At 40.3% G+C, this 13698-nt stretch overlaps 1 protein-coding gene across 1 annotated transcript in view; it reads left to right on the top strand.

Moving 5' to 3' along the window:
* Positions 1 to 13698, top strand: part of NEO1 (neogenin 1) — a 234430-nt gene that overhangs the window by 79004 nt on the left and 141728 nt on the right. The window contains exon 4 of the mRNA XM_052646281.1: positions 2281 to 2434. Within this exon, the coding sequence (XP_052502241.1) occupies positions 2281 to 2434 (154 nt within the window). The remainder of the gene's footprint in view (positions 1 to 2280; positions 2435 to 13698) is intronic.

The raw sequence follows: 13698 nt of genomic DNA on the forward strand, positions 1-13698 counted from the left end.
TTATCAGTGAAGCCTTCCTTGACCACTGTTTAAGACAACAGTCTTCCATTTCTGCCCCAGTGCTTTCTCCCCCTGCATTTTACTTGAGAATATATCACCATCTGACACACTATATCTTTTATTTGTTGTCTCTCTCCCCTTATTAGTATGTAAGCTCAACTAGGGCAGGGAATTTTGTCTGCTGCCAAGAATGGTAATAGGTACACAGAAGCCAATAAATATACAGATTTGTTTGTTTCAATAAAAATTTGAAACTGAAAGTGAAGTCGCTCAGTTGTGTCTGACTCTTTGTGACCCTATGGACTATATGTAGCCTACCAGGCTCCTCCGTCCATGGGATTTTCCAGGCAAGAGTACTGGAATGCGTTGCCATTTCCTTCTCTAGAGGATCTTCCCGACCCAGGGATTGAATCCTGGTCTCCCGCATTATAAGCAGATGCTTTACTGTCTGAGCCACCAGGGAAGTCCTAGTTCAGGGTAGGAAAAGAAAGAACTATTGCTCTATAGCAATGTCTTCCAACCTACTTTCTGACTTGCTTTTATATAGAAGAGGTCTTATTTCATGGCAGAGGTGATATTTTTTTCTCTGAGTCTGTATCACAAATCCTCCAGACCAGGTTGAGGTAAATAAGTAAGATTCTTGGTGTCAAAAGATGAACCACCATGAAATATCTGAAACAAAAAATACAGATTGTTTTGTTTACCTAAGGGAGAACTATGATTGTAAAGCATAGTCATCTTGAATAATGCAGACTGCTAATATCCTGTGAAATTTTTTGAAAGACATTGTTCTTGGTTAGGAGACTGGGTCGGGAAGATCCTGTGGAGAAGGAAATGGCAACCAACTCCAGTATTCTTGCCTGGAGGATCCCATAGGCAGAGGAGCCTGGCAGGCTACAGTCCATGGGGCCACAAGAGTCAGACATGACTTAGTGACTAAACCAACAGTCTCCTGTAAAATTTTTTGAAAGACATTGTTCTTAGTGTGTTGGTTAGGAGACTGGGATGGGTTGATGTCAGTAACAGAAACATGTTTTATCATTGGTTACAGAGATGAGAACAATGTCAGCCTTAGAAGCAAGGGATTCCACCACTGAATGGCTAAGAACTTTTAGAGGCATTGGATAAACTCATTGGTTGGCTTTCAAAGCATGTTCACTGAAGAGAGTTGTGCTGAACTATTATACAGTATTTGTTATCATGACTACAGAACTGTCATCGATTAGTTACACAAGTTTAAAGCCAGCTCTGGTGGTTGTCGCAATTGTTATAGAAAATGTTTTCCTAAGAGTTTGGAGCAAAGAATCTCATCTCTGCCTGAGAACAGTCTTTCTTCTCAAAACTTAACAGTAGAAAGATGGTACTGATGAACCTGTTTTCAGGGCAGCAGTGGAGACGCAGACATAGAGAAGAGACTTGCGGACACAGTAGGGGAAGGAGAGAGTGGGATGAATTCAGACAGTAGCATGGAAACATATACGTTACCATATGTAAAACAGATAGCCAGTGGGAAATTGCTTTCTGATGCTGGGAGCTTAGGCTGGTGCTCTATGATACCTAGAAGGGTGGGAGTTGGGAGGAAGATTCAAGAGGCTGGGGACACGTGTATACCTATGGCTTATTCATGTTAATGTGTGGCAAACACCAACACAATATTATGAAACCATTATCTTCCAATTAAAAAAAACAAACTAGAAATATCACCCCCATCTAATAGATAACTCTATCTTCTACCCCAGGAGTGTGATCTTTTCATATGCCTAGAAGAGGGTGATTCTGTAAAGTGTGAACACACATATAGTGGTAGCTTGATAGTTGCACCATTGTAAAAATTAAAGGAGTAACTATCTCAATAAGCAAATTAAATAGAAGAAGCTCAAAGATTTTTAGAAGTAGCACACAGGTATAGGGAAGGAAAAGAAAGGAAACCTCTTATGATATCTCTGTGAGTGATGAGGATGCTAAGGTCCTGAGCTTGCTCAGTCTTTTTCCTATTTGTACCACTTATGAAGTATTTTCCTTATGTTATCTTTTAAAATGAAGGGAGGTCAAGTCAGATCTCACTCAGGTGACTAGTAAGGACACTGAAAGCAAGAGCTATCACTTAAACATGTTTAAATCTCCCAGAGAGCCTCAGACAAAGTTTTGTACACGGGAATTATTAAGAAATGCTTGCTAATTTAAATGGAATTTTCCTGTCATTTTTGCTTAAACTATTTCGTTGTATAAAGCCACACAGACTCTTAACCATTTTCTTTTGTTTTAATTTTTTTTTCTCAGATCCTGGTGCCACATCAAGCTTGGTGTTTTTGAAACAGCCTTCTTCCTTAGTCAGAGTCATTGGTCAGAGTGCAGTGTTGCCATGTGTTGCTTCAGGACTTCCTACTCCAGCCATTAGATGGATGAAAAATGAGGAGACAGTTGACACAGAAAGGTAACACTGTCTGCCTAAAAGCCTTTTTCAGCCTTGGCTTGTGACTTCGTCTAATCTTATTTGAGACTACTGATTAATTTTAAAAAGGTTATCTCTTTTATTTTTATTTAAACACATCATGATGCTTATTTATCATTCTTGAAATATGTTTATATGCTGTATATGATTAGGATGTTTAAAGAATGCTTTTAAGATATTAAGGGATAATTTTTCCATTGGTTCTTCTTAGCTTAAGGCCCTAGGATTTCCTCCCTTAACTTGTTCCAAGAGTTTCTAATGCTAACTACCTGAGATGTCTACCTTACTCTCATATACATTTTGTCATGATAGTTTTTTCCTTTACACAGTAAAAGAAAATGTATTCCTCATTTTTTTGTTTTTGACTTTTAGAATCGTACCAGCTTCCTTCTATGACCTCAGATTTTTCATCTTACACATAAGCCTTTTCTGTTGACATCGACCACCCTATTTTCCCTCCCAAACAACTGTCATTACTTCCTTTTGTTGCTGTTGTTCAGTTGCTAAGTCATGTCCGACTCTGCAACCCCATGAACTGCAGCATGCCAGGCTCCCCTGTTCTTCACTATCTCCTGGAGTTTGCTTAGATTGTTGTCCATTGAGTTGGTGATGCTATCTAGCCCTCTCATCCTCTCCTGCCCCCGTCTCCTTTTTTCTTCAGTCTTTCCCAGCATCAGGGGTTTTTTCCCCAGTAAGTCGGCTCTTCACATCATGTGGCCAGAGTATTAGAGCTTCATCATCAGTCCTTCCAGTGAACATTCAGGGTTGATATCCTTTAGCATTGAGTGTTTTGATCTCCTTGCTGTCCAAAGAACTCTCAAGAAGCTTCTTCGGCACCACAATTCAAAAGCATCAATTCTTCAACTCTCTGCCTTCTTTATGGTCCAGCTCTCACATTCGTACATGACTACTAGAAAAACCATAATTTTTGACTATACGGACCTTAATCAGCAAAGTGACGTCTCTGCTTTTTAATATGCTATCTAGGGTTGTCATAGATAAATGTCTTCCAGGAAGCAAGTGTCTTCTAATTTCATGGCTACAGTCACCATCAGCAGTGATTTTGGAGCCCAAGGAAATAAAATCTGTCACTACTTCTACTTTTTCCCCTTCTATTTGCCATGAAGTAATGAGACCTGATGCCATGGTCTTAGTTTTCTGAATGTTGAGTTTCAGGCCAGCTTTTTCACTCTCCTCTCTCACCTTTTTCAAGACGCTCTTTAGTTCCTCTTCACTTTCTCCCATTAGGTGGTATCATCTGCATATCTGAGGTTGTTGATATTTCTCCTGGCAGTCTTGATGCCAGCTTGTGATTCATCCAGCCCACCATTTTGCATGATGTACTCAGCAGAGAAGTTGCATAAGGAGGTTGACAATATGCAACCTTAACATACTCTTTTCTCAATTTTCAACCAGTTCATTGTTCCATGTCCAGTTCTAACTATTGCTTCTTGACCTGCATACAGGTTTCTCTGAAGACAGGTATGGTGATATTCCCATCTCTTTAAGAACTTTCCACAGTTTCTTGTGGTCCACACAGTCAAAGGCTTTAGCATAGTCAGTGAAACAGAAGTAGATGTTTTTCTGGAATTCCCTTGCTTTCTCTGTGATCCAACGAATGTTGCCGATTTGATCCTCTGGTTTCTCTGCCTTCTCTAAATCCAGGTTGTATATCTGGAATTTCTCAGTTCATGTATTGCTGAAGCCTAGATTGAAGGATTTAGAGCATAACCTTGCTAGGATGTGAAATAAGCACAATTGTATGGTAGTTTGAACATTCTTTGGCATGGCCTTTCTTTGGGATTGGAGTGAAGAAATCCCAAAGTCCTGTGGCCACTGCTGAGTTTTCCAAATTTGCTGATCTATTGAGTGTAGTACTTTAGATTTTAGATAGCTCAGCTGGAATTCCATCACTTCCACTAGCTGTGTTCATACTAGTGCTTCCTAAGGCCCACTTGACTTCACATTCCAGGATGTCTGGCTCCAGGTGAGTGGCCACACCATCATGTTTATTCAAGTCGTTAAGATCTTTTTTGTACAGTTCTTCTGTGTATTCTTGCCATTTCTTCTTAATCTCTTCTGCTTTTGTTAGATCCTTACCGTTTCTGTCCTTTGCATATTGTTGCATGAAATAGTCCCTTGATATCTCCACTTTTCTTGCAGAGATCTCTAGTCTTTCTCATTCTGTTGTTTTCCTCTATTTCTGTGCATAGTTCATTGAAGAAGGCCTTATCTCTACTTACTATTCTCTGGAACTCTGCATGCAGTTGGATACATCTTTTCTTTTTTCCTTGCCTTTCACCTCTTTTATTTTCTCAGCTATTTGTAAAATCTCCTCAGACAGCCACTTTGCCTTCTTGCATTTTTTCCCCCTTTGGGATAGTTTTGGTCACTGCCTCCTGTACAGTGTTACAACCTTCCATCCATAGTTCTTCTGGCACTCTGTCTACTGGATCTAATCCCTCGAATCTATTCTTCACCTCTGCTGTATAATCATAAGAGAGTTGATTTAGGTCATACCTGAATGGCCTAGTGGTTTTCCCAACCTTCTTCAATTTAAGTCTGAATTTTGCAATAAGGAGCTCATGAGTTGAGCCACAGTCAGTCCGGTCTTGTGTTTGCTGGCTGTATAGAGCTTCTCCATCTTCGGCTGCAAAGAATATAATCAGTCTGAATTTCAGTACTGACTTTCTGGTGATGTCCATGTGTAGAGTCGTCTGTTGTGTTGTTGGATGAGGATGTTTGCCATGACCAGTGTGTTCTCTTAACACAACTCTGTTAGCCTTTGCTCTGCTTCATTTTGTACTCCAAGACCAAACATGCCTATTTCTCTGTGTATCTCTTGACTTCCTACTTCTGCATTCCAGTCCCCTGTGATGAAAAGGACATCTCTTTTGGTGTTAGTTCTAGAAGGCCTTAGATCTAGTAGATCTTCACAGAACTGGTCAGTTTCAGCTTCCTCAGCATTAGTGGTTGGGGCATAGGCTTTGATTACTGTGATGTTGAATGATTTCTGTTGGAAATGAGCTGAGATCATTCTATCATTTTTGAGATTTCAGGCAAGTCCCAGGTGGTGCTAGTGGTAAAGAAACCATCTGCCAATGCAGGAGACATAAGAGACACAGGTTCTATCCCTGAGTCAGGAAGATCCCTTGGAGAAGGAAACGGCAACCCACTCTAGTATTCTTGCCTGGAGAATCCCATGGACAAAGGAGCCTGGTGGATTCTGGTTCATAGTGTCACAAAGAGTTGGACACAACTGAAGTGAATTCCCCATGCACACACTGCATTTTGGACTGTTTTGTTGGCTATGAGAGCCACTCCATTTCTTCTAAGGAACTCTTGCCCAGAGTAGTAGATATAATAGTCTTCTGAATTAAGTTCACACATTCCTGTCCATGTTAGTTCACTGATTTCTAAGATGTTGATGTTCACTCTTAACATGTCCTCCTTGACCATGTCCAGTTTGCCTAGATTTATGGACCTAACGTTCCAAATTCCTATGTAATATTGTTCCTTACAGTATCGTACTTTACTTTCACCACCAAACACATCCACAACTGAGTGTTGTTCCCCTTTGGCCCAGCTGCTTCATTCTTTCTGGAGCTATTAGTAATTGCCCTTGGCTCTTCCCCAGTAGCATACTGGAGGCCTTCTGACCTAGGGGCTTGTCCTCTGGTGTCATGTCATACTGCCTTTTCATACTGTTCATCGGGTTCCTTATCATCCTGTTCATGGGCTTCTTGTGGCTGGAATACTGGAGTGGTTTGTCATTCCCTCCTCCAGTGGACCATGTTTTGTCAGAACTCTTCAACATGACCTGTCCTTCTTGTGTGGCTCTGCGTGGCGTGGCTCATAGCTTCATCGAGTTATGCAAGCCCCTTCACCCCAACAAGGCTGTGATCCATGTAGGGCCATTTACTTCCTTAGGTAATGGGTGTTTTTCTCAGTTGTATTCTGGTAAGAGAACTGGGTGGTGATGATGGAGGTGGTGGTGGTTCTGTATGATTTATTTCCATAACAAAGTCATCTTGTGCATTGTAGAATGTACAATAACAGCCCTGGCCTCTGCCCATGAGATGCAGTAGCGCTCCCAAGTTGTGACAGCCAAGAATGTTTCTAGACATTGCCAGATGTCTGTCAAGAGACAAAATTATGCCCAGTTGAGGACCATTTTCCCAGAGCAGTGCTGTCCAATGGGGACATGATGAAAGCCACATATATAATTAAAAATTTTCTGGAACACATGGCACTGCTAAATACAATAATTTTTACAATGTACTGGTTAAAGTGAAATTTAGTTCTGCCAGAACAATAAAGTTTGTGTTTAGTTCTGCTTCAGATCCTACATTTACGTTCCCTCAGTCAGTCTAGCCACATTTGAAGTGTGAGTGGCTGGTGGCTGTTGTTTGGATAGAGCAAGTGTAGAGCTTCCCAGTTGACTAATTCAGCGTAAGCAGGTAATCTTAATTTGTGTAGTTCAGTAAACAAGATATGGAAAAGAGTATCTGTCTGGTCAGCTTGGTGATCAACGTTTACTGATCAGTGGGGATGCTAGAATACAATCAGATTGTTCCTCACATGTGCCTTTAGCCAGACTGATAGTACCATCTTCAGTGTCACCTGATTTCTTACTGAACACCTGTCCAGTCACCGACTTCTGCCTGTACTTTACTCCCTTTTCCCCCACTCTGTTTTCCAGCTAAATATGATTAAAAGAATTCCTAAGACTTTAAGGGAATCTTTTTAAACCTACACTAACTGAAAACATGAGGAACCTTAAGATAAACTATATAAATTTTAAGCTCTTAGAGTAGAAATTTTGATTGGCTACATGTTAGAACAACGTATCAGGAATAGGAGAGCTGAGATAGGTTATTTTAAAGCTTTTATATTTTATCTTGGTAGAAGTACATTCTGAAGACAAATAATAAGAGTTTGATTTCTTATATAAGAAATAAAAGTGAGAATTTCCATGATTCTCATTTGTTTATTCAATAATTATTCAACAAATATTTATTAAATGCTCTTTATGTTAGGCCCTATTCTAGGTACAGGAAATAGAGTAGTGAACCACATAGATTTTTTGCTCTTAGGGAGATCATATTCTAGTGGACAAGAGTCAGGCAATAATTATATGAACATAAAATTTCAGTTTATAATAAGTGCTTTGAAGAAATTAAGACAAATTTAGTAATTTCCTAGTTACATTACTTCGAATTTTAAGGATAAGGAGGAGAGAGAAGATTGAGTAGACTCTCCCATCTTGAGTTCTGTAGGCATCTCAACACTTCAGTTATGTGGTGGAAGAGTCTGAGAAGCATTGCTTTGCCGTACCACTGTCTCAGGAAGCTTCAGAAGAATATAAGAGCAAGACAGTGTTGGTGTTCTTCACACTGGTGTTTCCAGACGCAGGCACAGTACTTGGCATATAATTGGGTAGGAAGAGTGTGACCAATGTATTTTGGTTGAATATCTGAATGTAGTATAGGAAATGTAAGTAGGTGAATGGAACACAACCGTGCTTCAGGTTAGATACAAGTGATTATTCAAAATATCCTTGTTTCTGCCAGAGTCTTATGAGATGTGTGGATGGACCTTAGTTAATAAATTATATAGACCTCAAATTAGAAATTTAGAAATTGAAAGAAAAATGTGGCTAGAAATCTAGATAGTAACTGGGCTGGCTCTAGTGAAAAAGAAAAACCAAACAAATTATTAGACATCCTTCTCAACTATTAATCTTAGGAACTAGTTAAGAGTATTTCAAAACATTTCCATGACTTTTATAAATGTGTTAAGAATTGATATATTTGGTTAATCTTTTGATCACATTTGTTTGGATCCAAACCAAACATAGCTATTGAAGTGGGGGTGGTGGTAGAAGTGTATCCCATTCATTGAGTAGTTTCATTTGAAAGGGAGAGAATTCAGAAAATACAAATGCTAAAGTGCACAGTGACTGACAGCAAAATGTACTTTAGTAATTAAATAATGTTATGTTTTAGTGGAATGATATAACTCAGCTGTAAAAGAAACAGGTTATGGTTATAAAAATGCTTAATGTTAGATTACAATTGACAATAGTAGAAAAATTAGATTGTTTAAAGGACAAGTGGAGGACTTCCATTTCTGGGAAGATTTGAGTAGTATTTTCCCCTGTTCTTCCTGTTGCATACAGCTGAAAACTCTGGACATTACATGTAGAACAGATGTAAGACTCTGAAAGGTGGAGAGAGGAAGGGACCTTAGACCTAAGAAACAACATGATGTTAAGTTCCCTGGGTTTTGTTTTTACCTTGTATATCCCAGCTTGAGCTGAAGAAGCTGGTAACCTGGAACCACCACTAGGCACAAACAAAAATGCGCTACCAAAGTGTGTTTTCTCTAGCCAAAGGACCAGAAAGGGGCAGCAAGATAAAAACTACTCCAGCTACTCTAATCATTCCTACTCCAGCCAAATACCACATAAAGAACTGTGACCCCGTCCTCTCCCACGCCAGCAAAGGCCCAGAAGGAGGCCTCGACCTCTGCCTTCACCAGATTGTGATGAAGTCTCCCATCCTCCCTGCCCTGTGGTGTCAGAGGCTAAGTAGAGAGCCAAGACGTTCATCCCAACCAAGCAATTTTGAGGCCCCCACCCCTGCTGTGTCAGTGGAGGTGCCGGGGGAGCCTGGACTTTTATCCCACCTGGCGACAGAGACACTCTTTCCCAGCTTCCCTTCTCCACTAGGGTGGTATCAAAGGAGGCCTGTGGAGAGTTAGGACTTGCAGTACCTTGTAAGGGCGAACCCTCTCTCTTCATGGTGTTACTGGGCGCCACGTGGGGAACAGTAACGAGGCACTCTTACTGCACCCAGCCAGAGAGCAGGCTCAGTGGAGGCGTAATGAGGAGCCAGGACTCTCGGTCCTGCTAAGGCATAATGCGGAGTCCCCCTTCCCCCTCAGATTCAGTGAAGACTGAGAGTGGAACCTGGACTTCCACCTCCACCTGACTTCATGAGGTAGCACCTCCCCTTTCCACTGGGTGTCAGAAGAAGCCACCTGCAAGCAAAAGGTTTAGTAAGATCCAGAAACTTATAACATAATGCCCCAAATATCCAGATGTCAATGGAAAATGGCTCACCAAATCAAGAATGAGGAAAATCTCAAATGAGAAAAAACAATTTACGCTAAAACTGAGATTACAGGTCTTTGAATTATGTAAGAAAGATTTTTAAAGCAGTTATTAAAATGCCTCAACAAGGAATTATGAATACATTTGAAATAAACAGAAAAGCAGAATATCTCAAGAGATAGTCTCTTCAGAGGAATAGAAGATTTAAAGAAGAACTAAATGGAAAATTTCGAACTAAGACAATAACAACTACAACAAAAAAAACCCAACTCATTAGATGGGCTAACAAGAGACTGAATGGGATAAAGGAAAGAGTTAGTGAACTGGAAAAAAAGGGAGACGACACAAGATGATCGATATTAGGACTGAACCGGGGTTGCCACTACAGACGTGGCAAACAAACAACTACTAGTCATGTAGTAGAGTAGTCATGTATGGATGTGAGAGCTGGACCACAAAGAAGGCAGAATGCTGAAGAATTGATGCTTTTGATCTGTGATGCTGGAGAAGACTCTTGACAGTCTCTTGGACAACAAGGAGATTAAACCAGTCCATCCTAAAGGAAATCAACCCTGAATACTCATTGGAAGGACTGATGCTGAAGCTGCAATGCTTTGGCCGCCTGATGCCAGGATCTTGTAGAAAATATCCTGATGCTGGGAAGGATTGATGGCAGAAGGAGAAGAGGGTGACAGAGGATGAGAAGGTTGTATGGCATCGCTAATTTAATGGACATGAACTTGGGCAAATTCCAGGAGGTGGTGAAGGACATGGAGGCCTGGCGTGCTGCAGTCCATGAGGTTGCAAAGAGTCAGACACCACTTGGTGACTGAATGACAACATAAACAATTGTACATCACATAAGTTTGACTGAGACAAACCATTTCCTCTAAAACGCAAACCACCATATCTAACCCAATATGAAATAAGTTAAGTAGCCCTCTTAACTCTTAAGGAGATTAAATTTGTAATTTTAAAACTCTCCCCAAAAGTCTGCAAGTCCACATAGCTTCACTGGAGAATTTGATCAGTGTTTAAAGAGTTAGAACCAATTCTACACAGTCTTTCTGGAAAATGGAAAGAATTGGAGCTAATATTATATAGTGAGAATTTTATTATGCCTCACATTTTGGGTGCATGTAAATGCTGTGTTATCTTACCTGGGAAACACTGAACAGAGGAACCTGGAGGGCTACAGTCCATGAGGTCATGAAAGAATAGGACATGACTTAGCAACTTAACAATAAAATTACTAACTTTTGCTCTGTGAAAGACCATGTTAAGAGGATGAAAAGATAAAGCTACAGTTTTCTTGTGGGGACAAAATATTTGCCAACCATATATCAAACAAAGGAGGAGTATCTAAAATGTGTAAAGGTATCTCAAAATTCAGTATTTAAAAAAGTATATAATTCAGTTAGAATGTAGACAGAAGAGTTAGATAGTTCAGTTCAGCCACTCAGTGGTGTCTGACTGTTTGCAACCCTGTGGACTGCAGCACGCCAGGCTTCCCTGTCCATCACCAACTCCCAGAGTTTACTCAAACTCATGTCCTTTGAGTCGGTGATGCCATCCAACCATCTCATCCTCTGTCATCTTAGATAGATGGTTCACCAAAAAAGATGTACAGATGGTAGATAAGCACAGGAAAAATTGTTTAATATCATTAGCCATTAGGAAGTGCAAATTAAAACCATAACATACCACTGCATACTTAGAGAGTGACAATACCAAATGTTGTCAAGTATGTGGAGAAACGAGATCACTCTGGCATTGCTGGTAGGAATGTGAAGTGGTGCAGCCACTCAGAAGAGCTGTTTGACAGTTTCTGAAGAAATTTGTTGCAACTGCCATATCACCTAACATTTACATTCTTGGGCATTTATCCTACTGAAACGTTCAGACAGAAACCTGCAGGTGTATATTTATAGTAGCTTTATTCATAATACCCCCAAACTAGGAACAACCCAGCTGTCTTTCATTGAGTGAAGGATTAAATAAATAATGTCTATTCATACTCTGGAATTACTGTTCAGCAATAAAAGGAATGAACTATTGACAATTGCGACAACCTGGATGAATCTCCAGAGAATTATGCTGAGTGAAAAAAGCCAATCGCCAGAGGTTGCATACCATGTGACTATTTATGTAACATTCTTCATGAAATGCAAAAATTATTGAAGTGGAGAACAGGGTAGTGGTTGCCAGGCAATGAGGAGGTGGGCGAGGGAGGGAGGTGGATATGGCTGTAAAAGATCAGCAGGAGGGATCTTTTTGGTGGTGGGAATGTCAGTCTCCTAGTTATAGTTCCACAAGGTCTTACTGTCGAGGGAAACTAAGTAAAGGGTCCGTGAGATCTCTCTGTATTATTCCTTGGACCTGCATGTGAATCTACAGGTACCTCTAAAAAGTTTAAAGAAAAAAAGCAAATGAGAGTGTATGTGAGATTAGCTTTCTCCTACCCTTCCTCACCTGCTGTTTTAGAGGAAGAGGTGTCTAAGAAGTTCTTTTGTGTTCTGGATATTATTTTCCATTTTCTCCAGTACTTTTGTAAATCCTCTTTTCAGATGTTTTCCTCTCCAGTGGCTACCTGTCTTTTGTCTTTAAAAAAGCTCACCTCTCTCTCACTCAAATAACAACACAGAAAAACCTGAATTAAACAAGTCATTTTCCTTCTGTGTTCCCCTTCACATTTACTGCCCCAACCTTAAAGAGTTTTTTTTGACGTGTTTCTTCCTCAGCTTTTTGGTCCAGTCCATCTGTCATTTTACCTCCTAAATATCTCTGAAATTCATGTGCATTGCTAACACCTTATTCCAAGGTGCTATTGACTGTCACGGCATTTACTTCAGTAGCCTCCTTTTAACCCCACATATACTCTGGCCTCATTCCAAATGCCCTTGCCATAGCAGTCTTTTCAAAGCCCAGGTCTTAACTACATCATTGTCAACTTCCCACCCACTTTTAAAGATGTTTACTGGACTTCCATTTCTTTCAAGTTAAAGATTCAGATTCTTAAAATAGCTTTCAAAGCCTTGTGTGGTCTGGCTCCATCCTCATATTTTTGCTTTTTTAATTCTTACATCTGGCCATGTTTGTGATTTTTGGATCTCCAGATACACTGTGATCCTTTCTTTCACAATCCTTTGCATGTGCTAGACTTTCTTTTTGAAATCTTTTCCTCCCCTTCATTATTAGTTAGTTACTATTCATTCTTCAGATCTCAGCTCAAAGATCATTTTTATCAGTGAAGTCTCTTTCTGATTTTCTGACAGATTCTTTTGGTATACCATTGTGTCGTATACCAAAGTCGCTCAGTAGTGTCCAGCTGTTCATGACCCCATGGGCTATAACCCATCAGGCTCTTCTGTCTATGGAATTCTCCAGGCAGGAGTACTGGAGTGGGTCACCATTTCCTTCTCCAGGGTAACTACCCGAGCCCGGGATCAAACCCAGGTCTCCTGCATTACAGGCAGGTTCTTTACTGTCTGAGCCACCCGGGAAGCCCATAACTCTACCGTTGTGTAGAGTTACCATTTTTTATGTCCGTCTTTCCCTCTGAATTGTATGACAGCACTGATTTTGTTTTTGCTTGCTTCAATATCCCAGCTGTTACCTGACATACATGGAGACACCAGTAAATAATTATTAAATGAATGAATAAATCCCTTTCTTTAACTTCATCATCCAACTTTTCCAAAGAATAGCCATTATTTCATGCCTTCTCTTTAACCCCGGTTGTTACTGCCATGTTTCATCCTTTTCTCTTTAATTCCATTACAGTGACTTTACAACTTCTACTTGTTTCTTCACTGAATCTGACCATGTTATTAATCTACTCAAAAGCCTTTCCCTTTGGCCAAAGAAATAGGTCTTAGCACACCGTGTTCTCCTCAACCGACCCCCGGCTACTCAGAGACACATATGTACATGCACTCCTTATGTCCAGCAGTGCTCAGTTTGGGTCCATTGACCATGAATACTTTTCCACTTACTGTTTCTGTCGACTGCATCTCTGAATTTTGGAGCTCTAAGACCTTGATTTCCTTTGTACTATAAGCCACCATATGTTACGTGAACAACTTAAATCATTTCTGAGAATCTGTTGGACATTCTTCCTCCCAGACTT

This window comes from Budorcas taxicolor, chromosome 10, assembly GCF_023091745.1.
Source record: "Budorcas taxicolor isolate Tak-1 chromosome 10, Takin1.1, whole genome shotgun sequence".
In the NCBI taxonomy this organism is placed as follows: domain Eukaryota; kingdom Metazoa; phylum Chordata; class Mammalia; order Artiodactyla; family Bovidae; genus Budorcas; species Budorcas taxicolor.